Genomic DNA, 27,618 nt, shown 5'->3' with positions numbered 1-27,618 from the left:
TTAGCGTTTTGTATCAGACCTAAAATAAAGACCGTATACCAACATTCACACACCCAAGACCACCTCCCAAAGGAGGATGTTATTCTGTCTAAGCTCTCCCACAGAACTAATTGTGACTAAAATCACTTCTGATACTCCACCGCAGTGTTTTCAGAAAGTCTAGCAAAATCAAGCATTCTATACTTAAACAAGTTATAACTCTAAAAGAGACAGAGACAGGGCATGAATAAGCAGGAAATTTATTTGGCAGCGTGTACTTGCAGAATGCACACTACTGGTGTTTGCAGCCTCTTTCCAATTAATAGATTATGAGATGGGTCTAAGCCACACAGCGTGATAAAGGAATGTTTCGAAAACAGCATTTTAGGAAATAACTACAAAGGATCAATATATTAGCAGTGTGGTGTTTTAAACATGTCTTTCTAAAACGATTCTTCCCTTTCAGCTAAGTTTTCATAGTATATAGCATTTTCTTTTTTTTTTTTTTTTTTTTTTTTTGAGACAGAGTCTCACTCTGTCGCTCAGCCTGCAGTGCAGTGAGTGGCACGATCTTGGCTCACTGCAAGCTCTGCCTCCCGGGTTTACACCATTCTCCTGCCTCAGCCTCCCAAGTAGCTGGGACAACAGGCACCCGCCACCATGCCTGGCTAATTTTTTTTGTATTTTTAGTAGAGACTAGGGATTTCACCATGTTAGCCAGGATGGTCTCGATCTCCTGACCTCGTGATCTGCCAGCCTCGGCCTCCCAAAGTGCTGGGATTACAGGCGTGAGCCACCGCGCCGGCCTATATAGCATTTTCCATGTCAAGTTAAGACGGAGTTACAATAAAACAAGCCAAATTATTTTGGAAGGAAGAAATATATCTGTATTAGATTGATGGAAACATTACCTCATTCTTACAGTGTTAGAACGATATTGGTAGGCTGGGTGAGGGGCTTATGTCTACAATCCCAGCACTTTGGGAGGCCGAGACAGGCAGAGGCCTTGAGCTTAGGAGTTTGGGAACAGCCTGTGCAACATGGAACAACCCCACCTCTACAAAAAATAGCACAAAAATAAAAAAAAATAAAAATAAAAAAAATTAGCCTGGCATGGTGGTGCATGCCTGTAGTCCCAGCTACTCGGGACTGAGGTGGCAGAATCACCTGAGTCCAGGAGAGGCTGCAGGGAGCTGTGATCGCACCACTGCACTCCCGCCTGGGCAACAGAGCGAGACCCTTAAAAAAACAACAAAAACCCCCGAAGGTATTCATTACCCGTGAGCTCCTACTTGGTCAAGAACCAAGGAGATGTGAAGACAGTCACTGTATGTACTTTTTAGATAGAAGAAATACCCACACTTCAGAGACGACTGAAGATCTTTATAGAATCACTTTAATATGCTACCTTCAAAATTTTTCAAACTCATAATAAGAGCTTCAATGCATCTTTTATTGGGCTAAATAATATTGTAAGGCTCAAAATAACTTCCTGTCTCCATCTCATCTCTGAAAAGACTTGATAATTTAAATGTATCTAACACCATGGGGGTAAATTTCCTTTTCAAAACAAAACAAATTTTAAAATAATTTTTTATCAGTAAACATCACTTTTAGCAGCAATTATTAAGTAAAATGTAAAAAACAATTCACTAATAGTAACTTACAAGCGTCCAAGAGAGAAGAATACCTATGCTTATTACCCCTTTTGTTTAGAACATAATTTATGTATAATTTGGCTTGCGAATTTTTTCATCAACTGTATTAAAACATCGACAGTCCATTTTCTGTAAATTCCTGCTGGTGTCTTAGAAACGCTCTTATGGGAAGAGAAAGATACGCTTCACAGGTAATGGATACAGTGAGTGATTTGGGGAGATGGTAACTAAAGATCCTAAGTCTTTATTAGGATCCAAAATGACTGTAATGAAGTACGTATATCTCTAATCTATTCCCAAGTCCTTGAAATGGCATGTCAGGATTTTACCTTTGTTTCCCTTTTCTTTTCAGTAAGCAAAATACTAGCACAGTCCTCCTGAGTATTCGTCTTCCTCTTCATCAGCAGCTGTGGCAGGGACCCCATCAGCCTTGGCCTGTGGTGTCGCGGGTGACTTCTTCTTGACTCCCCCTCCTGGCACCACCAGACTCAGGCCCAGCTTAGCATACTGTCAACAACAGAGCGTGTTCTCAAAAGCTGGATAACGAGAATCCTGACACGTTTTACTCAGCTCCAAAAAGACACAGCCTGGTTCTCCACCCTCATGAACACCAATTCTACCATTCAGACGGAAACACAGAACCCAATACTGCTGTTCTCCAGATGCCTCATGACCATGGTGGGACAGGTATACAACTAGTAAAAGTATCAATTATAATTTTTTAATTAAAAATTTAAAAATATATATATTTTCAAAACCTATGTAATAAGTTATTCAGAAAAAAATTTTTCTACATATATCATTATAATAAACAACTGAAGGCCTTAAGTTGATCTGATACTATGATAATACTCTAAAGGCCTAAGGCCAAACAGGTACTTACAAATCCACTGAAAAAAATAGAACAAATAGAAACTTACAGTCCTGGTTCACTTTACGTGCCAGGCATCACGTGAGGATGTTTCTCACACACTGACTAATGTATTCCTCACAACAGTCCAGCAAGACAGCTACTAGGGGCTTCATTTTTACAAATGAATTAACTGAGGTTTAGAGATAATTAGTGACCTGCAACACGTAGCTAGTCATCACGGATTCCCACAAGTCTACTGAATTACAAAGGCCACTACAGAATGGGCCTCTTTCAGACAGCCCGTCTAAAAGAAACGAGTAAAAGCAACCTATGCAGGACAACAGTTAGAGGAAAAGTTGAGAAATAAGCCTGAATTTTAAAATATGTATGTGGTCAACAGTTAGACGGGTGAGTAAATGGCTATAAACCACACAACTACCATCTATTTTATCTAAATCTATGGTGAAATTCAATGCAAGTGGTCAGTTTCCTTATGAGTAGTAGTTTGAGAAGAAAAAAAGAGGTCAGAAAAAATCTCTTAAGTACACGGGTAAAAATCTCACTAGAAACTTCTTTCAAGAGAAAAGACGAAAGCTATGCAAACAGGTCCACTTACATCATTGTCCATGTACTTGAAAAGCGGTGAGTTGCAGACATCTGACACTTGATCTTGGTCTTGCTGGTCATAACCTTCAAGAAGCTGTTCCAGTGCAGCACAGTCTTCACTGCCATTGAACCCGGGGATGCTGCAGTAAGCACAAGTCACATGTCTTCACCTTCTCCTTAAAAGAACACAACTCAGGCAGGGATGATTCTGCCCCTGGCATGTGACAATGTCTGGAGACATTTTGGTGCTTAAAAGTGTGGGAATGCTAGTGGCATCTACAGGGCAGAGACTGGGGATCCCACTAACCAGCCTGCAGTGCACAGGACAGGCCCGACCACAAAGAATTATCCAGCCCAAATTTTTTTTTTTTTTTTTTGAGACGGAGTCTTGCTCTGCCACCCAGGCTGGAGTGCAGTGGCCGGATCTCAGCTCACTGCAAGCTCCGCCTCCCGGGTTTACGCCATTCTCCTGCCTCAGCCTCCCGAGTAGCTGGGACTACAGGCGCCCGCCACCTCGCCCGGCTAGTTTTTTGTATTTTTAGTAGAGACGGGGTTTCACCTGTTAGCCAGGATGGTCTCGATCTCCTGACCTCGTGATCCGCCCGTCTCGGCCTCCCAAAGTGCTGGGATTACAGGCTTGAGCCACTGCGCCCGGCCAGCCCAAATGTTAACAGTGTTGAGATTAAGACTGCTCATGTTAAACACTGAGAAAATCCCTCATTCTGATTTCTGTAACATACAATCTGAGAATTTTTTTCCCCTTTTTCTTATTCTTTTTTTCTTAGAAGGTAAATAAAACAAAATGACTAAAATGACTAAAGTCATTCACTTCCATGGAGGTCCCCAAGAGAAAAATACAGGAAAGGAAAAAAACAAAAAACAAAACAAAAAAACCATGTAAAATGCCCACTGTAAAAGATGAAATGGTAGACGAGCACTCCTAAGATTTTGAAGTAAGTCTCATGGCCAGGAACATTTGTCCCAGCAGCAATCTTAGCTGTAGAAACAGAAGTGCTAACACTGCCAGTCAAGAGGGCCCAGACAACGTCTTACCTATAGCTCTCCCGGACACATCTTTCTGCAGCTACATAGTCATTTCTGTGTAGATGAACTAAGACTTGAGCAATTGTTTTCTAAAACAAAAGAGAGGATCATGGTCAAATTCATATCTGTTTAATAAAGTCAATATCCTGGCAGTATTAAAAACACCTGGAGTTTCACTTTCAGAGTCTTTGTTTGTACAAATACAGATTTATAAATGTTATAGTAACTTCTACGGGACACCTGAGGGGAAATATCCTAGAACAGTACTTTCCCAACTCTCATGCCCTGGGATTTGGCCGCTTGGGGCAAGTCTGGGATTCACCCACTTCTAACAGGTTCCAGGGGCGCTCTTACTACTGGTCTGGGGACCACACTTTGACACAAGCCTTAGATCACAACCACGTTTTCAAGAGAATCTCTTTCAAATATCTACACAGATTCAAGCTTGAAAAGTGAATAAAAAAGAAGAGGGGGGGGCGACCATAATTCCACAACGACACTTAGAATCTTTAAAAAGAAACTAGGAAAAAGATGTATGAGTGAAAACTTCAGATAACAGAAACAATGATAGTATTAATAAGTCAATATAAAAGCAGTAATAAGATCAAGGATATGACTGATAAATTATTGGCAAAATAGGTCTTTATGAAGTATTTTTCCATCTTTTTGATCTGTATTGTTTAGGTAACTTTTACTGATTTATCTTCAAGTTCACAAAGTCTTCCTTCTGTCATCTCTGAGATTAAGCTTATCCAGTATTTTATTTCAATCATGTATTTTCCAGTCCAAAAATTCCCATTTAGTTCATTTTTATAGTTTCTATAAAAACAATTTTTCCTATAAAAACATCAGGTCCTCTTTTCTATTCATTTCAATTGTCTTTATCTTTACCTGATGAAGCAACTGTAAGTCTTTATGTGATAATGGCAAAAACCCTGGTCACTGCCGGGTTGCCATCAGTTGTCTTTTCTCCTGAAAACTGGTCATATTTCCAGGTTCTTGCATGTTAATTCTGGATTGTACTGTGAATGTGATGCTGCACAGCCTCTGCTTAATTTTCAGGAGAGTACGGATGTTTTCAGCAGGTAATCACCCCAGTTAGGTTCAGACCACACGTGGTGCCTTGCTTTTGGTGGATGGAAGTTCTACACTTAGTTCAAATCCTTTGCTATGTGGCTTCGGGCCTGTTCCATGCCTAAGCCCTTCAGAGGGCAGTGCGACACTTCGACGGTGATGATATCTTAGCTCTCCAAGTTCTGCATTGCACTGCTACTTTGATGCCTCAGTACAGCTGAAGAGTAAACCCAAGACTTGTGTGGGCCACATCCACACTCAGGGGACTCCGTTTCCAGCTCTCTCCTTTCTGGAATTTTCTTTCTCTCTAGCTCATTTTGCTAGTTCCTCTGGGGTCCTTGTGGCATTTTATCAACCTGAGCCATCATCACAGTGCAGCTCCATGCCTGGGCACAAGCTTGGAGCAAAGAAAAAGGAGAGGAAAACAACGGGGCCTCTTCTCCCAGTGCTGGTTAGAGAGGCGGGGTTTCCCGTCTCTACTGAAAATACAAAAAAAACTAGCCGGGCGTGGTGGCGGGCGCCTGTAGTCCCAGCTACTCGGGAGGCTGAGGCAGGAGAATGGCGGGAACTCGGGAGGCGGAGCTTTCAGTGAGCCGAGATCGCACCACTGCACTCCAGCCCGGGCGACAGAGCCAGACTCCATCTCAAACAAAACAAAACAAAACAAAAACGAAAGGCGGGGTTTCTTCTGGCGTTTTCATTGTTGCAGCTTTTGCTGCCCAGCTCCACAACTGTGGGCTTCGCTCACGGCAGGGCAATGCTGCCAGACGAAATGGAAAAAAACCCAGAAACTCACTCCCACGGTGGTTGTTTCTCCAAGTGTTTGCTCCTCTCATTAGTCTGTTTTTATTTACTTTTCAGAGTTCAAGGGTGGTTGCTTTTGTATTTTATCCAGTAGTTTAGTTGTAACCAGCAGAGAGAGAAGCTGTAGTGGGCTTACTCTATCTTGGTCAAAAACAGAGGCCTAGGAAGTATTATTTCACAAAAACATAGAAACAGCCATAGGATCCTTTCTTAGGTACTTATTCATACCAGTATAAAAAATCATCTAATGTAACACCAAAAACAAACACTTTCAAAGAATACCTTATAACAAGTTGGATAATTCTCAATTTCCTTATAAATATTTTTTTCTTTCTGAATAGAGAGTGCCGCCTCATCAAACCTAAAACGAAACACAGAAATGTGAAACAAGCAGGTCTAAATGATCGATAGCAGAGGTCCCCTGAGAAATGTGCTTGACATCACAGATTTGCAGAGACACCCGGAGGACAGGAGTTGTTAGCAGCTGCCCCAGGACCCAGGTTTCCACACGCTCTGCTCATTTGGCCTTTCTAATGTCTGACTGCCCACTTTCAGGCTGCACGGTGACAGAAAAAGCAAAAGAACTTAAGGATGGGTTAGGTCAAATGGGGAGTTTGAAGCTTGGTAAGGACTGTCCAATAATGAGTAGCACAACTTCTTTGTGATATGTATTTGAGACGATCTTCGATTAAATCACCCAAGATTTCTTTCCGCCCGACTGAAAGAACATCCAGACACCCAAGGCACTCAGTACCTTCCCCCAACTGTGTCCCTCCGTCACACACTCCGCTGCTGCCCCAGTGGCCCTAGCATGCTCTGAGGTGCCTAAAAGGGCAGCACTGAGCGGTGGCAAGTCAGAGACCTAAACAAAAGCCTTCCTGCATCTTCAATCTTCAACATTCATCATTTCCACTGACCCTCATACATTCTCTTTTTCTTCCGTTTTGCCTAATGGCAGAATGAAGATGAAGGCAAGGAAAGGGGTCACCAAAACTTTTTCCCCAAACCCTCCAGGTCCTTACCCCTTTCTCACTCCCCCAGCCCTAGTTCCATCAAACCCTAATTGAATCCTCCCCTCCCGGTAAAGCTGTAGTATACGCGAAATGCCAGGACTCCCTGAGTAGTACAACTTGCGACTGAGTGAAATGCACAGTCTGTAGCCATTGCTCTCATCCCAATATGAGTCCAAGGTTATGGCAGCAACACCCAGGGGTCTGGGCATTGGGAATACACACAACCAACAGCCAAAAGGGGCAAGAGTCTGTACTTTTGGGATTCAAAGGGAGGTAAGTGGTATTATAACCCAAAATAAAAATACAAAAATGTTATGCTATATGATTTTTTTTTTTTTTTTGAGACAGAGTCTCACTCTGTTGCCCAGGCTGGAGTGCAGTGGTGTGATCTCGGCTCCTTGCAACCACCTCTGCCTCCTGGGTTCAAGCGATTCTCCTGCCTTAGTCTCCCAAGTAGCTGGGATTACTGGCGACTGCCACCATGCCCAGCTAATTTTTGTATTTTTAATAGAGATGGGGTTTTGCCATGTTGGCCAGGCTGGTCTCGAACTCCTGATTTCAGGTGATCCACCTGCCTTGGCCTCCCAAAGTGCTGGGATTACAGGCGTGAGCCACTGCACTCAGCGTATATGTTATCTTTTTTTTTTTTTTTGAGACGGAGTCTTGCTCTGCCACCCAGGCTGGAGTGCAGTGGCCGGATCTCAGCTCACTGCAAGCTCCGCCTCCCCGGTTTACGCCATTCTCTTCCCTCAGCCTCCCGAATAGCTGGGACTACAGGCGCCCGCCTCGTCGCCCGGCTAGTTTTTTGTATTTTTAAGTAGAGACAGGGTTTCACCGTATTAGCCAGGATGGTCTCAATCTCCTGACCTCGTGATCCTCCCGTCTCGGCCTCCCAAAGTGCTGGGATTACAGGCTTGAGCCACCGCGCCCGGCCCCCTATCTTTTTAAAAATAGTTGCATGTATACAGACACACACACCACACACACAATGGCTTGGCTTATGCTATTATGGCTACTTACATCACGAGTTAAACTGAATCTTTATGGGATGCACCCTGGTAACTTAGTGCCTTATAAAATAACACTCAGAGAAGAAATGCATTCTGAATTTCCACAGGTCAACTTGATACATTTTTGGAACAAAGTCAATTTATAAACTGAGTTTGGTAGCAGAATTCTAAGAGTGCTCCCAGTTCTTGTCCCTTGTAAACATTTCCTGTATAATCCCCCTTTAAGTGTAGGTGTGACCCTTGGAATAAGATGGGCCGTCCTGTGATTAGGACACAAATCAGCTGACTTCGAGTGAATCACTGTCTGTGTGGGCCTGACTTAATCAGGCCGGCCCTTCCTTAAGTTAGAGGCCAGAATCAGAGTGATGCGCTCCCGATGCCTCCAATCAGCAGCAAACTGCCATGCTGTGGACCACCAAGGGGGACACCCGGCCAGGAACTGAAGGTGAACTCAAAGCTGAGAACAGTTCCTGGCCAACAGGCAACAGGAAAACAGGAATCTCTCTTACACAGCTGCAAGGAAATCAATTCTGCCAGCCATCAGTGAGCTTGGAAAAGGACCCAGCCTCTGGTGAGATCACAGCCCGCTCTGGCACCTTGACTTCAGCCTGGTGAGACCCTAGCTCTGCTACCTAGCTACACGAGGCTTGAGCTACACAGGATCGAGCTACACTAGGATCGAGCTACACTAGGATTGAGCTACACGAGGATTGAGCTACACAGGATCAAGCTACACAGGATCGAGCTACACTAGGATGGAGCTACACTAGGATGGAGCTACACTAGGATGGAGCTACACTAGGGTCTAGCTACACTAGGATCGAGCTACACTAGGATCGAGCTACACTAGGATCGAGCTACACTAGGATCTAGCTACACTAGGATGGAGCTACACTACGATCGAGCTACACTAGGGTCTAGCTACACCAGGATCTACCTACACCAGGATCTAGCTACACTAGGATCGAGCTACACTAGGGTCTAGCTACACCGTATCCAGACTTCTGGCCTTGTGAAACTGTGAGCTAATCAGTGAGTATTGTTTTAAGTTGCTAAGTTTGTAGCAATTTGCTATGCAGAAATAAAAAATTAATGCAAGGCAGACTACAGCTACATGTATCTATATTATTTATCATTGTGACCCTGAGCTTATAACAGATCCTGTTTTATAAAATAAATTACGTCAGAATATTCTGTGCCCAGTGTCCAGATTATATCATTCTATTAGCAATCTCAGTATTTTAAACTTTTCATATATTTAACTATAAAGGGTGCATTCTTTGCACATAAACTGTTTATTTCCTTGACATAATAATAGCATTTCTATGTGCTAATATATATTTACTTAACAAAAAAGCCAAGCACTTACATGAGTCTGTAGTTGAAAAAGTTGATCGACTTTGCTATAAGGCCATGAAATTAGCATATAAAGCCATCTATTTTTAAATGTATCCAGAAAAGTATTAGTTACTTATAATGAAACACCCATGATTGCAACTTTCCCCTCACATAATACTCAATGTTCCTAACACAGTGACAAGAACCTGGTTTTGATGAAAAAAGAGTAAATTGTTTTTATCTTCCCCAAATGAAACAAAACTGAAACCAGACAGAAGTTATGTGCAAATGGCAGAAAACTGTCACAGAACCTCATTCACCCCCAAGCTTTCCACAGACACCTTCCTCACCACAACTCAAACTCTTCCCCTGGCCCCAACTATTTCTTGAACTCCAAAACCTATTTTTACCTACCTACAGAAATGTCGAGTTTATGTGTCATATTCCCAACGAAGTTTCTGATCATCACCGAGAAGTTTGTGTCTATATTCCTTATCTGTTATTAATGGCACCATGGGCAGAACACTTACGCAAGACAGAAACCCAGTGATTCTCCTTAATAGCACACACCCCACCCCGAACATATACATACCCAACCCTCCCTGTGTTTAGATCTACTGACTGTCTCAGACAACTGGTGAGAAGCAGCTCTTTTCTTTGCTAAGTGAATCTTCTATGAGGGATTTGGGTTCACTGAGATCACACACCTTGTCTCAGAGGCACAAGGTCATGATCAATCTGCTACAAAGGCCTTTTCTATTTTTTTTTTTTTTGAGATGGAGTCTCACTGCAACGTGTGCCTCCTGGGTTCGAGCGATTCTCCAGCCTCCTGAGTAGCTGGGATTACAGGTGTGCGCCATCACGCCCAGCTAATTTTTGTATTTTTAGTAGAGGAGGAATTTCACCATGTTGGCCAGGCTAATCTTGAACTTCTGACCTCAGGCGATTCGCCTGCCTCGGCCTCCCAAAGTGGCGTGATTATAGGCATGAGCCACCGCACCCAGCCTGGAAAGGCCTTTTCTAAAAAGGAACAGGGGCACTGGCCTTGGACTGCCTTTAAGACCATCCCAGATGTAATCTAAATGAAACTCTGAATCACTTCTGAACTATGACTCTCCAGAACTGAAGGAGAAGCAAGAGATGAATATATTAAATAGATAAACTATTAAATTAGGACATCTTATGGACTCATGTTAATGTAAAAAGAAAAAAAAACCCCAAAAAACAAAGTCATGAATAAAAGTCCTAGATTTATAAACGTGCCCTTTGCGCACATTCTCACGTCCGCCGCTCATTCAACCAGCATTCTCCCCTCTGCTGAGGCTCTGACGAATTTAACTCGGTACCTGCTTTAGAACAATAGCTTTCTTTAGATGTGTCCAAACCGACTGGCAACACTGGTGACGTTTTGAGGATGGTGGTGGCCCCCATCCCTAGTGGAGCTTTCTAAAGGAATATGCACAGGCAGCTGGAAAACATGCCTCACCTGACCTCCCCCCGAAAGATCCTGGCCTCTCCCCTTTGCCGTGCTACTCCCTCTACGACACAGCTTTAGATCATCTGTACCCTGAGAAACAAAAGGAGAGAAGATGTGGAAAGCAGAAATACTTCAGGGGAGCTGAGGCTGTGTGGACTCTCACACAGGGCTGTCCTTCACTTCTGCCCCTTCCTGCAACTTCACTTCCTCCACCTGCCATGGGGTCTTATAGTAAGGGGCTTAGTGCTCTAGAAAGGCACTGGGAGCCTTGTTGGGGAGCATTAGGAGGTGAGAACAGATGAGAAAGGAGGTAAACTATGCTAAAACTTGCCTCCTGACTGCCCTGAAAAGAATGAAGGACACTGTTTCTAAGACATGGGGACCCTGCTCACAAGTCAGAACCTCGGTATCACCTCACAGTTCGGCTCTTCTGCCACAGTCATAGCGCCGTCACCACAAACAGCTCTGCTGCTGTCACAAACCCCTTCAGAAACTAAACTGAATACCACGAACAGCTCTGCTGCTGTCACAAACCTCTTCAGAAACTAAACTGAAGCATTTTTCAGTTGGGAATTGTCAGAGTTACCATGTCAGTCACTGATTTCTGGGAAGCAACAAGTCATAAGATGAATAAAGGTAATGACCCCGGACTGACATTGAAATTAAACTTTGCTTCATGATTAAAGTCCTAATTTAAAAACAAAACGAAATTTCTATTCCATTTAGACAAAAAAAAAAAAAAAAAAAAACCTACTCAGTGAAGGAAGGTCTTATAAACAAAGTAGTCTATCTAAATGAGATTAACAGTTAATTCTAGATTAATTTATTCTCATGTTACTCTAGACTGGTTTAAATTATATTTCAGAATCTGTAGTCTTCATGAAGAAAAAATTTAATTCAGTGTCAGAAAGGATAGATTCATCAGTCATTTCTATTTTGATTCCTTAACACATGAAATGGATCTTGGGTCTTTTCTGTTACTGGGAAGCTTTGGGCAAATTTCAACTAAGATATCTGCAGACCTGCAACCACCTAAAGATGTTTATCTTAACTATTATTGAGACAGAAGTTTATTAATGAAAGAAACTGCTTACTAAAAGTAAACTGAGATAAAGTAAAAAAACAAAAGGAAATCCCAATAGGTTTTTAGCTTTCTGAGGTTCAACTATTTGTGCTTCAGGTCATATGCTGAAAGGTAAATATTGTATTAATGACACTATTTGTCAAGAACCTGTCAATTTTCATGGGTGTTTATGCATCTTTGTCATTTACCCTAATATTCTTATTTTTCCTTGAGAGAGGTATCATAACCCACCCAAATAACATGAAGAAAACTGTTCCCTCTCAGGTTGCTGAGCCAGACTTCAACCAACAAAAGCACAGTGCATGACAAATTTGGGCATTATAAATTTGGGCATTACACTTTCAAAAAACAGCAGATCTTTTAATATCTAATTCAGTGTGCCTACTGTCTAGTAAATGTTAATATTCTATTGTGTGGCCTGGTGTGTCTACAGCTTATACCAAAAAATTAACAAGCTATCCCCCAAACGACTTTCCAGTTCCAAATGTGGGTTCAAAGTATAAAGACACAGCAATAGTTTTTAAAGACATACCTACGTCCTCGCACTAGTAGTCTGGAGGCTTTTCCTAGTAATTCAACTGCCTGCCGTAAGCGCTCTTCATTCTGAAGGCATCAAAGAAAAACAAGTGTTGGCTGCTTTAAGGCTGAACTGTTTTTATCCCACAATATTTATTTTGTAAAGAAGTAATGGCACTGGATCAAGGGGGGAACACGAAAGCTGCTAGTCCATTTCACTACTCTCTAACAGAAAAGAGACAGCACGCAACTGTGAGCAGGGAAAAGTTTTAAAGGTAGCCACTGCATTTCTCTATTTTCCTATATATTATTAATCTAAACATTCTAAGTAATTAAAGAAAAAAATAAGATTCAAACTTACTTCAAACACATTAGCTGTCTGTTGATATAACTGTACAGCCTTCTCTGGATCAACATTTTCTATAAGCCTGAATTAGACAAGAAAATGTGACTCACATGAGAAATGGAAAGCTTGTTTTTCAAGGACTTGTTTAAAATAAAGACAAGACTTCAATGCAGAGACTCGTCCATCTCACACTCACTTTCCAGCTCGCTCCAAAGCCATGGCTGCAGTGTCTGGGGTGCCGTTTTCTAGATACATCATGCTGGCTTTCTCAATTAGCTGAACAGCCTCTGGTAGTTTCTGCATCTCCTTTGGGCAAAGGATACAGCACAGGTCAGAAAATGCATCAATTAAAGAAAAACAGAGTTAACAATCTGAAATGCAATTTTTAAAATTTTAAGTTCCGGGATACATGTGCAGAACGTGCAGGTTTGTTACATAGGTATACATGTGCCATGGTGGTTTGCTATACCTATCAACCCATCATCTAGGATTTAAGCCCCACATGCATTAGGTGTTTGTTCCAGTGCTCTCCTTCCCCTTAATCCCCACCCCCTGACAGGCCCCAGAGTGTAATACTCCCCTCCCTGTGTTCATGTGTTCTTGTGGTTCAATTCCCACTTATAAGTGAGAACATGTGGGGTTTTTCTGTTCCTGTGTTAGTTTGCTGAGAATGATGGCTTCCAGCTTCATCTATGTCCCTGCAAAGGACATTATCTCATTCTTTTTTACAGCTGCATAGTATTCCATAGTGTATATGTACCACATTTTCTTTATCCAGTCTGTCACTGATGGGCATTTGGGTTGGTTCCATGTCTTTGCTATTGTGAATGGTGCTACAATAAACATACGTGTGCATGTGTCTTTATAGAATGATTTATGCTCCTTTGGGCATATGCCCAGTAATGGGATGGCTGGGTCAAACGGTATTTCTGGTTCTAGATCCTTGAGGAATTGCCACACTGTCTTCCACAATGGTTTAACTAATTTACACTCCCACCAAGAGTATAAAAACCTTCCTATTTCTCCACAGCCTGGCCAGCATCTATTGTGTCCTGACTTCTTAATCATTGCCATTCCAACTGGCGTGAGATCTCATTGTGGTTTTGATTTGCATTTCTCCAATGATCAGTGATGAGGAGCTGTTTTTCATGTTTGTTGGCCACATGTCTTCTTTTTCTATAAGGAACTTAAATTTACAAGAAAAAAACAACCCCATCAAAGAGTGGGCAAAGGATATGAAATGCAATTATTTTATCCCTAATTCCTGAAAGTAAATGACTCGAAAACATTGTATAGCAACAAATATATTTAAAATGAAAGGCTTCACATGATTACTCTCCCAACCAAGCCTCATTAAACCCAACCAAAAAGGTACCAGGTAATCTCTACACAGAGTTCATCACCACTTCACAGAACTTTGGGAAATCTATGAAAACAGAAAAAAACCAAAAACCTCGCTCTTCACTGTTTTCTAAGCATTTCTTATTCTTAAAATATTTACCAAGTCCCTACGACATACAAGACCTATGCCAAAGATCACAAACTGGCAGCCCAGTGACTCTATCTCACTTCCAAGTGTGTTTTGCTTGATCCATGCAGTATTTTTAAATTAGATACTTTCATGAAAACTCTGTTTTATGGCTTTCTTCAAAAAAATATCAAGAGCTACGGCATCAGCAGGCTTGCATCCCTGTACGGCAACAAGCTAGGGCTGGGCAGCACTGTCCCGCCAGAGGAGCAGGCACCTCCTGGCACTTTCCCCGCTCTTCACTTCCAAATGCCCTCCGCGTCCTGGCTGCTCATTCATTTCAGTTACTCCTCTATACCCTGAGTTCATCTGAGTTTGCAACCCTCTTCCACGACTGATAAATTCTGTATCTTACTATTAATCTGTACATCTCAGGATCATGCAGTCCTACTGTCTAATATCTCCAAATCAAACACTTTAAAAATAAACTTAAAAAACACTATTTAAAAGCTAGTTATAAAGTTTACATAAGCAACTTATTTAGTGTTGACTTGCTGTATCTTAAGGTAGGCTCCGCACTGACATCTCACAGGTAGTTTACAAATCTGCCTATTCAGTCCCTTGCTAAGTTGACAAATTCATTAGCACACCCCTAACAAAACTGGTCTCATTTGCACCAACCCCAAAACATAACTTTATTACTTAGCTATGGAAACTAACAATAAAACGGACTGAAAGATACTGTATGAAACAAGGGCTGCCATCACTGACTCTAGCAGAACGAAACGCTAATACATCTCCAAACCTCAGTGAAAAAAGAAAACAATACTTTTTTTGTTATAAAACCAAAAGTCAATGAAAGAATCTGAGTCTACAATATCTGCTGAAAAATATCTGAATGAACAGGGGAGGTAAACCTAACAAAATCTCTCTCAGGCACGTTAGTCCTGAGGGTCATTTCAGCTTTTAAAGAATACAACTGAACCTTGAACAACAGAGATTTAAACTGTGCTGGTCCAATTCTATGCAGACTGTCTTGCTCCTCTGCCCCCTGAGACAGCAAAACCAACCCCTCCTGTTCCTCCTCCTCAGCCCACTCAAACGTGAAGAGAATGATGAGGATGAAGAGCCCTACGGTGCTCTACTTCCGCTTACAGAACACTAAATATAGTTTCTCTTCCTTATGATTTTCTTAATATTTTCTCTAGCTTACTTTACTGTAAGAATACAGTATAAAACATATTCCATACAACACACAACATAGATACTAACTGTTTATATTATTGATAAGACTTCCAGTCAATAGTAGTAGTGGCTCACGCCTATAATCTCAGCACTTTGGGAGGCTGAGGCAGAAGTATCACTTGAGCCCAGAAGTTTGAGCCCAGCCTGAGCAACACAGCGAGAACCAGTCTCTATCAAAAAGATGAAAAAATTAGCAGGGCATGGTGGCATGCACCTACAGTCCCAGCTACTCAGGAGGCTGAGGTGGGAGAATCGCTTGAGTCCAGGAGGTTGAGGCTGCAGTGAGCCACGACTGTGCCACTGCATGCCAGCCTGGGCAACAGAGCAAGACCCTGTCTCAAAAAACAAAAACAGGCTACTGGTAAAGTTTTTGGGGAGTAAAAAGTTATGTGTAGATTTTCAACTGCACAAGGGGTTGGCGTCCCAACCCTTGGGTGGTTCAAGGGTCAACGGTATTTCCTCCCCAAATTTACCTATCCACTAATTACATATAATCTGTGAATCTACAACATAAAAGCATTTGGGAGGATTAAAAAAAAAAAGAAACAAAACAAAACAAAAAAACACAGGAACTATTCGTCATGAGTTTTACCCAGTAGATAGAGCAAAAAATACATTAGAAGGCAGTATAAATGGCATCCAAGTCCTATTTGTTGTTTAAAAATTAGCAACTACATCTTCCTGCTTTTGCATAAAATCAAGTGAGGCTGTGAATAAGAGGTCCAACCACAATATTGATACTTCTCCATAAAAAATGATGAGCTGCCTACTTGCAAGTTATACCCTCCACCATAACCATGCCTATTTTCAATGGCTGTGTGCCTGTGGAGCAAACAGGATATGAAATCACAGCAGTCATCAAGGGACAGAACCAAAGGTTGATCCAGCAAGTTTCTGTGGCTTCCCTTGCGCATCTGTCTACAAAATGGCACTCCCCAAGCCTTGCTGGTGAATAAATGTGAAGGTTTGTATGACAAACTGGTAGAAATTTTAGCCCACAGAATTGCGGACCATGTAGCGCAGGGGTCCTGTGCTCCCAAGACTGTCCCAAAGCATTTAATTTACATATAAGACAACGCCAGAAAGCATTTTCCTTCATCTGTTTCCCTATCCACTAAGTTAATTTTCTTTTATTCGAAGTACTGCCTTTCCAACCCTCAAATTAAATAGATACTTGAGCAATGGAAATGATGCCTGAATAGTAACTTTTGATGAAGATTCAAGTCTTAGTACAGCTGTTGCGATATAAACTGAGGCCGTGAGAATTAGAGTGTCTGAGCATTTCTTAATTAAGTGTATCCTAAAAACAGGCACGAAGTACACTGAGACTGTAACAGCCACCTGGGAGCTTCCTAGTTCTCAGTGGAAAACGAGACAGAAGAAGGCCAGAGCAGATCCCCAGCTTCTTTGGCTGTAAGAGAAACTCTAGTTGCAAAGGAACTGCAATAAATAACCTAACTTGCATCACCAAATACCAATACAGTTGCATGTTTGGCCAGAAAAGCTTCATTTCAATGGATTTATAACAGTTTATCATAAGGAAGCATCATAATTTAAACATTCTCCTATTATTATTACTATTATTATTATTATTTGTTTTGAGACAGAGTCTCGCTCTGTGGCTCAGGCTGGAGTGCAGTGGCGTGATCTCGGCTCACTGCAACCTCCGCCTCCCGAGTTTAAGCAATGCTCCTGCCTCAGCCTCCCGAGTAGCTGGGATTATAGGCGCCCACCACCACCCTACTAATTTATGTATTTTTAGAAGAGATAGTGTTTCACCATGTTGACTAGGCTGGTGTCGAACTCCTGACCTCAGGTAATCCACCTGCCTTGGCCTCCCAAAGTGCTGGGATTACAGGTGTGAGCCACTACACCCAGCCTCACTTTCTTATTATTCAAAATTTAGATAATTGCCATTTCTTCAAAAAACATCCTGATGCATAAATCTTTGCTATCTCTCTCTTAATGACAGATTCACAGAATTGAAATTCCTGGGTCAAAGACTATAAAATCTTTTAAATTAAGCATGTTAACAGCTATTACTAACATTCTTTAACCTTTTGCTATTTTTTGTTGTTCTACAATGAGCATGTGTTCACTGAAAAAAATAAGTAAGTTCACATTATAAAAGTCATAGAAATTAAAAACAGCCGGGCGCGGTGGCTCAAGCCTGTAATCCCAGCACTTTGGGAGGCCGAGACGGGCGGATCACGAGGTCAGGAGTTCGAGACCATCCTGGCTAACACAGTGAAACCCCGTCTCTACTAAAAAATACAAAAAAACTAGCCGCGCGAGGTGGCGGGCGCCTGTTGTCCCAGCTACTTGGGAGGCTGAGGCAGGAGAATGGCGTAAACCCGGGAGGCGGAGCTTGCAGTGAGCTGAGATCTGGCCACTGCACTCCAGCTCGGGCGACAGAGCAAGACTCCGTCTCAAAAAAAAAAAAAAAAAAAAAAAGAAATTAAAAACAAAAGCTTTACTAAGGTCAAAGTTCTTAAAAACAAAAGCTTTATAATAAATACTTGAAAGTAGCTTTTACCATTTTAGATGAAACGTTTTAAAAAAAAGAAAGACATGTACTTTATTTCAGCTGCAAGCTGGCATACTTTGAGAGTCAGCATCATGAAGTGGGATGCTCTGTCTCACCACAGCAGGACAATAACTCCTAGCCTGCTTTGGAGGAGCAGAAGTACAAACAGTGGCACGGACACATTAGTCAGAATATTCCATGCAGAATGAATTAAAGTAGCAAAAGCTTAAATCTGTGGTGGTCTCTGCTGCCGTTATTCACACAAGTAAAAATGTCTTCTATAACCCATGTATGATAATTTTTTAAATATTTATAAAATTTACTACATTCAGATGTCCTTCCCAAAAGTAGAGAAATTTCCCATAGAGCTCTTTTTATAGCAATACACATCTATCCTGGTTATAGAGCTTAACACGCTACTGTTCCCAGTTCCCTCCGACACATTTTCTCTTAAATTTCACGTTTAACACTCCTTATCTTAAGAGGTACAGAATGTATTCTATGGGTCCAATTAACGTTACTATGGACGGAAAATCTTACACTTAGCACCTCTTGCCTTACAGTAAGGACGCTTTTGAACTTCAACATAAATTCTTGTTTAACATTTTGTAGTTAATTCATTTTACCCACACAACAATTGTGATGTAACATTACTGACCTTCAACATCATTCCAGCTTGCTCATAAGCTCTGAAAGAGAATATAATTTCTCTGATGAAATCTTAATGAAATAAGGGGTAGAAGAAACTCTCTAGTGAGGAATTACTGATAAGGAAAGTGACTTCAATTAAAATGGGCTCATGCACAACATATCACTTCAGGCTTGTATTACCACACAATATAATTTTTTATTCTTTTTTCATGGGGAATAATGGCTTAGAACATTAGACATTTGAGTTAAAGAGATTTTATTTTGCAGATGCAAACTTAAGTAAGGCTCAGTAAGGTTAAATTAATTTCCATCTGACAAACCTAAATCTAAGTTTTTTTGCCTTTGTTTTTGGGGCGGGCGGGGGGGATGGAGTCTTGCTGTGTCACCCAGGCTGGAGTGCACAGGCACGATCCCACCTCACTGCAACCTCCGTCTCCCAGTTTCAAGCAACTCTCCTGCCTCAGCTTACCCAGTAGCTGAGATTACAGGCATGTGCCACCACATCCAGCTAATTTTTTGTATTTTTAGTAGAGACAGGGTTTCACCAAGTTGGCCAGGCTCGTCTCAAACTCCTGACCTCAAGTGACCTGCCGCCTCGTCCAACAAATAACTACTCTCCACAAGGCAGGAGAAAACTTCCTGCCTCCTTTCCACAGGCACTATTAACTATCGAACAGAGAAAAACAGAGATTCTACCTTATTTTTTTCCCCATAGGCTACTGAACAAAATGCTCCTAATAATATATTATGGCAATTTAATTTAAACTCTTTACATTTTAGAGTTGGGAGTGACTTAGTTTTTAACGTTGAGGTAAAAACTGAAACAAAGATAAATGATTATTTAAATCAATACAAAATTTATAATTTGGGAAAAAATTACCAACCTACAGAAAAACAGCGACATTTAAAACATAATTTGCAAATACATGAAAACATGAAGAATACTTACTTGGCAGCATGAAAAAGACTGAATGGAAGTATCGAAGTCAAAGTTAAGGAAAAAAGAAAAAAAAAACCAATAGTTTCTACAGATCCACTATTTAAAGACAGTTAACTCAATCACTGACCCAGCTGGTTCCAAAAGACAAATCCTACAAACAGGTAAAAAGAAATAATTCAATGCCTGAGAATATCGTTTAAAACTACATAATTCCCCAAAACACTGCACAGGTTTTACACTATTTCTCTTATGCAATAATCTGAAATTTTACTGAAGTGCAAAGTTATTATGACTACAGTTTGCAAGTAAGAGAAACATTTTTTATCGATAAGTTTTCAAATACCTCAGGAAAATGTACTGTTTTAAACTACTTATAATTTTTATTTCAAATACCTAAGGAAAACTGCATTAAAAAAAAAAACTGATACAGTAGTTCATGCGTTTTCAATACCCCTGCTACTTCTTCATGCTTCAGCACTTGTCTATAGATTTCCCTTCCTTCATCCCAAGTAAAACCATCATCAAGTAAAGCCACAAACAATAGAAAACAAGTTCTCAAATGTAGCTCTGCGAACCAGCGTGGACCTTATGATCAAACTTCACTACAAACACTCCTTCAGAGTTTAAAAATACAGAATTTTTCTAATAATTTTCTAACTTAAAAACATTTTACTTCACAGGTAGTAAAGCAAATTTACAGCAAGAGAAAACCGTTTGTCCAAACCATCTAATTGTTTAATTTCTTTTTAACAGTTGAAAAAGATACGCCCTATTATTTTCGTGGGCAACAGCTTCCCTCAGGCAGGCATCTTTTGCTTGCTCAAACTGTTTGGCATTTTTAAAAGCCACAGCTGAAATAGAAAAAAAAAAAAAAAACCTATTTCCATCATTAAAAACCTCAAATAAATCATCACTGAAATCTGCATTTTATAGGAAGTATTACAAACATACTTATTTCAAATACTTAAGAAGTTTCCTAAACTATAAAATACTACTTTTTTCTAAAGCAATTTCCTTACAATTTTTCCAATTATCAGTAAGTTAGGAGTATTTTTAAAAGTTTTTCTTTTTTAATTGTCGACTACTGGCAACAAATCAGTGTTACTTCCACTCAAAATCAAGGAGTCTTTCTAACACCAACACTCCCCAATGCTCCCCAGTGACAGGCAGAGTTTTCAGTCACAAAAGACAGCATCTGACTTCACCAGCTATACCTTTAAAAATAAAAACAGTATTTTAGGTATAGGTCATTCGATTACGTAGAAACTGAGGGCCAATAAGCACCTTAAACAGTTTTTTTAATAATAAACCTTCCTTTTGGCACAATCTTTAAATGTCTAACAATGCATTTCTTTTTTTTTTAATATTTTTATACTGTTTACTATCTATGAAAAAGATATCTCACTGTTCAAACAGCTAAAGTATATTGCAAGCTGTTTTAAAAGTGTAATCATCAAAGCAAAACAGGAGTGCTTATAAAATATGACCTTACAAATTCTGGAAAACTTATCAAGGGCTGCTTACAAAGAAGCAAAAAGCATAATGCTTTAAGAAAAGTGTTAATTGTTAAAAACACTCTTAAAATTCTCTTTAATAAAATGTGAAAAATAAATACTGAAACTATTCCCCTCTCTGCTTTTCCATATGCTGCTTTTTAAAACATTTATTCTGATTAAATAGATTTTCCATAAGCCCTTAAAGAAAATAAACAAAGGATGTTTCAGTGGGAAAATCTCACCTAAAACATTGATTTTTGAATGTAGTTCATGATCTCAGAGGGACAGAAAACAAATCTGTGTTAAATTTCCCTCACAGAGGACACTTGCAAAATGTTGTTCCCTTCTGCTCCAGAAGCCTCCCTGTATCAGTAGCCCATAAAATTCATAGAGTTGGAACTTTTCATAATTTTAAAGTATGAGAGATAAACAATTTGCCTGATGCAAAAAAAGAGAACTTACTCAGATTTAAATAAAGGCACTGAAGACTCATTTGCTGTTTAACCAAAAGCACTTGCCCTAGATGTTCTCTGCGCCGGGCTAAGAAGTGTGATCAGGGCTATCACTGAAATACAACTGAAAATGTGTTCAAGGTATTCAACATTTTGTTATATTTTATCTATACTCCAAATTACCACAGACAGGCTGAAAGCTATCACTCTATAATTCAGAATGCTACATTTTTAGTAAATTCCCTTTCTGTTGCATATTTTACATTGTTTATATCTTATATAAACTGATTAAAATATGTATATAGCTTAACACGTCACGAACACTGAACAGACACATTCAATGTGACGTTCATAAAAGACATAAAGGACCAAGCAAACATATGATTTGCAGATCTGCTGAAGATGAGGCTAAGTTAACAAAAAATTTAACAAACTCCTTATTCAATAGAAAGGAGACAGAAATACCGCAACACTCATGGATATAGTATCCAAACAACTGGAGTTGAAGAATACACACGCAACACTAAAAACCCACTGCTGTGTATCACCAACCCAGCCCCACCCCTGCTGTCACAGACAGCAGGGACCAGGAACTCTGACTCAGCTCTCAACACATCTGAAAATAACAAGTGGAAAAAAACGTTTGTTTTTTAACTATTACAGCCTTGTAGAAAGTATATGCATATTACGGTGAAATGAAGTTATCAGACTATTTTAAGATTACATGCTGGAGCAACCGGACTACAGTCAAAAATACCTGCTTTTCCATATTCAGAAGCGGCACTGTCATAATCTGGCTTCCATTTTAAAAAACCAGTTTTCAGGCTAGAATGAAAGAAAGACACAGTTAACAGAAGTTACCAACCACATTTATAAGTCAGATCTCTGCTTGTAATGACCTTCTAGGTCTTTAAAAAAAAAAAAAAAGAAAATAAAGGAGGAGCCATCAGGCATAAACTTCCCGTGTCACCTGCCTCCACCCAAACTTACGCTTAACAAACACAACCTCACCTCTTTCCCTCCCACTGTCACAGGTATGTGGTTTTCCTCCTACAGGTTCTCAATTCACGGTCCCCAGACCAGCACCATCAGCACTGCCTGGGAACTTACTAAAAACATAAATTGTTGACCCCATCCCAAGCCTACAGCACCTCTGAGGTTTAACGAGCCCAAAGGTGCATTAAAGCTTCAGAACCTCTGAAGCACAGTGTTGACAGCAGAGGGACTCATTGAACTGATGCACAGACGAGAGGCTAGAGACATAAATGGAGGCATCATAAGCGTATGTCAAGAGCATAGGTGAGACCAGATCTCCTAGTAAGACTGCAGAGAGAGAACAGAAAGACTAAGGAATATAATCATTCAGTGGAATAACAGAGGAAGTAGGAAAAAAAAAAAATTAAAAAAATTAAAAAAGCGAAAACTCGCCACCCATAAACAAGAATGATAATCAGAAAGGGAAGGATATTACAAAAGCCAAGAGAAACTGCCTTCCAGGATCACTACTGGCTTCTTGGATGCCAAATCAAAGAACAATCAATTTTGAATTCTTATCTTACTTGCCTTTTCCTCAATATTTTATTTTTTTCTTATTTTAAAATAGTTTCGGACTTAAACTAATTCAGTAACTGTCAAATTTGGGTGTGCATAAAAATTCCCCAAACCATCTTAAATTCTAAATTTCATTCAATCAGTGGAGGCCCGCTTGCATAGAACACGGTTTGCTTCAAATGAATCAGTCCAGCATCTTAACTGGAAGATGGGGAATCCGTAGGAGCCCTCAGAAGCACAGCCTTCATTGTGTGACAGCCATGTGAACTGCCAAAAAGTCGTAGCTTCTTTTTTTCTTGAGATAGGGTCTCGCTCTGTTGCCCAGGCTGGAGTGCAGTGGTGGTATCTCGGCTCACTGCAACTTCCGCCTCCCAGGTTCAAGTGCCTAATGCCTCAGCCTCCTGAGCAGCTGGGGTTACAGGCTTGCACCACCACACTCAGCTAATTTTTGTATTTTTAGCAGAGAAGAGGTTTCGCCATGTTGGCCAGGTGGTCCTGAACTCCTGGCCTCAAGTGATCCGCCCACCTCGGCCTCCCAAAGAGCTAGAATTACCGGCATGAGCCCCTGCGCCCAGCCAGCTACAGTAACATTTTTTGCCAATTAAATTTATTTAACATACTTAGCATCTAAAATTTGTTTGTGTATATAGTGTTACAAGATTCAAATTAACATAAGCAATTTTTCAAGCTTACCAAGAATTTCACTGCTCAGAAAAATAATATCCTTAAATTGTGGTGTGTCTACTGTAATCCACAAAATTGAGGAAATATGCAATATGCAAAATGCTAACCCTCTGTTTCTATCCCAAAACAAACATTACATTCTGTATATTAACATCATTTTTTTAATCCCACTAAAACCAAGATACAATCATTCAGTCGCCTGAGGTGCTATACATGGAAAGACCCAGAGAGTTTAAAACGGGGCAAACCATCCCAAGCCACACGAATACCACGAATAAGGAAGAAACACTACAGCTCATTTAGGTTTAGCAGCTATACCTGTTAGTTCTTTTGCCTCTTGTTCTCCAAAGAATCAATAAGGAAACTGACCAATTTCCACAGAAAAAAAGAAAACAGCAAAATTACCATCTGTGGGGTGGGGGGGATCAATTTACTAAATTACTCAGCAATACTGAACTATATCATCATTAGAAAATGGAGAAAAATCAAATATCTCCTAAGCTCCTGGCCCACTTTTCCTACCACCCACCGAGTAACGGTCTAGCAGCATTTCAAACACACACTTCAAGCCTGAACCCCACACCTCCCTGCCCCAGACCTACCCACCAACCACATCCATTAACCCCTATCCCTTATCTTGGCTGAAGGCCTCTCCCACTCAACTCCCAAGTTAGAAACCTAGGAGTTAACCCTTCATCTCTGTATGCAGGCAGGTCATTAAAGCATGTCAACTATATATTGACAAATGTCACCCAATCCTACCCCTGTATTGAACTGGAATTCAGGCCATCACCACCTCTCCCCTGAAGTCAACAACCCACTAACATGTCTGGCAGTACCTTCATGGGACAGGCACCTTTCCTCCTCTTCCATTCCCCACACCCGGAGCATATTACCTTTTCCTTGCTTCGTATCTCCACCATACTACACTGAATACTTCTAGCACTGAACATCTTATTTTTAGTCCTCTGTTCACTTGTCTTCCTGTCTGTGAATTCTAAGCTCTTGAAGAAGGGGCCACTTTTGGTTACTCCAGTATCCTCAGTGGCTGGTACAGGTACACAGAGACAAATTTGTAAATGTTTGTTTACTGAATATGTCAAAGTTCATTCTCCACATTGCTGCCACATTTTTCTTTTCCTTTTTATTTTTGAGACAGAGTCTTGTTTTGTCTCCCAGGCTGGAGTGCAGTGGCACCATCTCTGCTCACAGCAACCTCCGCCTCTGGGGCTCAAGCTATTCTCCTGCCTCAGCTTCCTGAGCAATTGGGATTACAGGTGTGCGCCACCACACCTGGCTAATTTTTGTATTTTTAGTAGAGACAGGGTTTCACCATGTTGGCCAGGCTGGTCTTAAACTCCTGACCTCAAGTGATCCGCCCACCTCAGCCTCCCAAAGTGCTGGGACTACAGGCATGAGCCACTGCACCCAGCCTGCTGCCACATTTCTTTCACCCAAAGCAAATCTAACCGGGTTCTCTGGTTAGATGCCTACAACAGCCATCTGAAAAGCTGTCCCTTCACAGTCTGGCCCCAACTCTTCTTCACTCCAGCTCGTCCTCTGGCACTGTGACTACACTACATTCCCTGTTCCCAGAGCACACGTTCAGGCCCGTGTATAATACATACTACAGTTTGTGCACAGAATCTCTTTCACAAGATTTTCCCTCTGTCTAAAACATTCTGTATTTTTCAGGCCCTGCTCACAAATCATCTCTTCCTCAAATTTTCTCATGAAGAATAAACTTCTCCCCCTGGGTTACCTATGCACAGTTAATACAGCTATTTTTGTGGTCCCTATTCTACACACTACTCTTTTTTTTTTTTTTTTTTTTGAGACGGAGTCTGGCTCTGTCGCCCAGGCTGGAGTGCGGTGGCCAGATCTCAGCTCACTGCAAGCTCCGCCTCCCAGGCTCACGCCATTCTCCTGCCTCCGCCTCCCAGGTAGCTGGGACTACAGGCGCCCGCCTCGTCGCCCGGCTAGCTTTTTGTATTCTTTAGTAGAGACGGGGTTTCACCGTATTAGCCAGGATGGTCTCGATCTCCTGACCTTGTGATCCGCCCGTCTCGGCCTCCCAAAGTGCTGGGATTACAGGCTTGAGCCACCGCGCCCGGCCTACACACTACTCTTACTACAATTTTTGCGTTTGCTCCCACTAGAAAGTCAGATTGTTGTGGGAACTTCCTGCACCAGGAGAGCCCCAGTACTTTACACACTGACTGCCTCAAGTCATGTGATAGGGCTTGAGTTTTTACACTGTTTGAAAACTGGCTCTGCCATCTTTCACCTGTGCAGTTCGGGACAAGTCGTTACGAGGCTTCCCCGAGTCTCATTTCCTCTTACGAAAAATTATCATCTCTATTTGGAAAGTTATTGTGACGATCTCAGCTTATGAAATTATGTATGTGAAGCACCCACCAGAGGGTACGAGGCTGGCCTTTTATTAACTGTAAGTGACAGATAAAAATGCGCTGGAGTAACGAAGCGGGGGGAAGAGGCTGCCCAAAGGATGAATTAAGGAGAATCAGTTCAGTCCCACCAACAGTTGCTGGGTGCCTACTACGTACTGCACCAGAGGTGCAAGGACATACACATCAAAGGACGAACGAAGCACAGTCCCTGCCCACAGGAAAAGTAAACTGCCAGATGACAAAGGTTCACCGAGGAGTTTTTGGGGTAAACCTATGGTCCCCTCCACACAAGGAGCTTTTCAAGGGCAGTGGTTCTCAACAAGGCGATGTTGTTCCCCGGAGGGCATTTTGGGTTGCCACAAATGGGGAACAGGTGCGACCGGCACCCAGCAGGTGGAGGCCAGGGATGTTGCTAACGAGCCTCCGACGCACGGACAGCCCCCACCACAAGGAATCTTCAGAAGCAGAGCGCCCAAGTCAAAAAGCCCTCTCTACATACCAGCCCGACAGCACTGCGCCGGGTTCCCGCCCACACCAGCCACCCGGAGCGGACTTCCGGCGGGTGGACCCACGGCGCTGCCCGAGGCGCAGCGGACCTGACTCCAACCCCGATCCCGGGAGCTCGACCCCGGGAGTGCGACCCAGGGGACACCGAGCCCCTGCAGCCCCGCGGGCACCAGCGCGCTGGGTCTCCTTATCCCTGACCGGAGCCTCCCTCCCGCCCCGCCGGGTGCTAAGGCCGCGCCAGTGAGAGACGGAGCCGGCGTCCACACACAGGCCCATGGTAGGTTCTCACTCACTATTTCTCTGCTTTGGCGAGGTGTTCCAGCCCCTCGTTTATCTTCTGAGCCGCCATCTCCACGCTCAGGTCTCTGACGTGGACGGACGGTGCGCCTACCTCTTCCTCGGGCGCCAAGAATCCGCCCAAATAGGCGTGGGAACGCCGAGGAGGAAGCTGGTGCAGCGCGACAGTCGAGCGGCTACGGAGGGCCGGAGGGCCCAAGCCTCTGCGGCAAAGCGGGGCTGGGAACCGACCGGGGTGCCCCGCAAAGAGACATCGCGCAGGCGCAGCGCGTCAAGGCTGGCCCCACCCAGGACATCTAGCGCAGGCGCGGTGAGATACTGATGGGGTGTATTCTTTCATTCAGTATTTGCAGAGCGCTTAATATGTGTCAGGCACTGTGCTAGACGCGGGAAAATCGGCAGACAAAAACTCCCGCCCTCTTGAAGTCTTGCTTTCTCATTGTTGTGAAACTGTGGATCCTGTTTGTAGGGTTAATTGGCCTTATAATTTATTACATCTGAAGTTTCTCTGTATCACAGATAGAATAGTATTCATCCATCTATCCATTCTGCCTTTTGGGTATTAATCGTATGTCAATCAAGAAACG

At 41.9% G+C, this 27,618-nt stretch overlaps 1 protein-coding gene and 1 long non-coding RNA gene across 2 annotated transcripts in view; one reads left to right on the top strand and one right to left on the bottom strand.

The window, feature by feature from the left end:
* Positions 1 to 1,357: 1,357 nt before the first annotated feature.
* NAPG (NSF attachment protein gamma) lies at positions 1,358 to 27,209 on the bottom strand. Its single transcript, XM_033178362.1, has 12 exons — positions 27,028 to 27,209; positions 22,339 to 22,406; positions 20,400 to 20,484; positions 19,643 to 19,660; positions 18,701 to 18,731; positions 12,999 to 13,108; positions 12,818 to 12,884; positions 12,473 to 12,543; positions 6,301 to 6,379; positions 4,150 to 4,229; positions 3,107 to 3,236; positions 1,358 to 2,144 (listed from the first exon to the last, which is right to left on the bottom strand). The coding sequence occupies exons 1-12, from the start codon at positions 27,081 to 27,083 to the stop codon at positions 2,001 to 2,003; spliced, it is 939 nt and encodes a 312-aa protein (XP_033034253.1). The 5' UTR covers positions 27,084 to 27,209; the 3' UTR covers positions 1,358 to 2,000.
* The window catches only part of LOC117064160, a 52,641-nt gene continuing 51,699 nt past the window's right edge, over positions 26,677 to 27,618 (top strand). Inside the window, exon 1 of the long non-coding RNA XR_004429295.1 lies at positions 26,677 to 27,011. This is a non-coding gene — a long non-coding RNA (uncharacterized LOC117064160). The remainder of the gene's footprint in view (positions 27,012 to 27,618) is intronic.

This window comes from Trachypithecus francoisi, unplaced genomic scaffold (assembly GCF_009764315.1).
Source record: "Trachypithecus francoisi isolate TF-2019V2 unplaced genomic scaffold, Tfra_2.0 Lachesis_group19, whole genome shotgun sequence".
In the NCBI taxonomy this organism is placed as follows: Eukaryota; Metazoa; Chordata; class Mammalia; order Primates; family Cercopithecidae; genus Trachypithecus; species Trachypithecus francoisi.
Note: the sequence above shows the minus strand (reverse complement) of the source record. Positions and strands in the feature narration are given on the sequence as shown.

Coding starts and splice junctions, on each gene's coding strand:
- NAPG (XM_033178362.1), bottom strand. CDS start 27,083: ATGGCGGCTCAGAAGATAAACGAGGGGCTGGAACACCTCGCCAAAGCA. Junction 20,485..22,338: donor TTCTGAATATGGAAAAGCAG/GTATTTTTGACT, acceptor TTTCTATTTCAG/CTGTGGCTTTTAAAAATGCC. Junction 12,544..12,817: donor AGACAGCTAATGTGTTTGAA/GTAAGTTTGAAT, acceptor TGATGCCTTCAG/AATGAAGAGCGCTTACGGCA.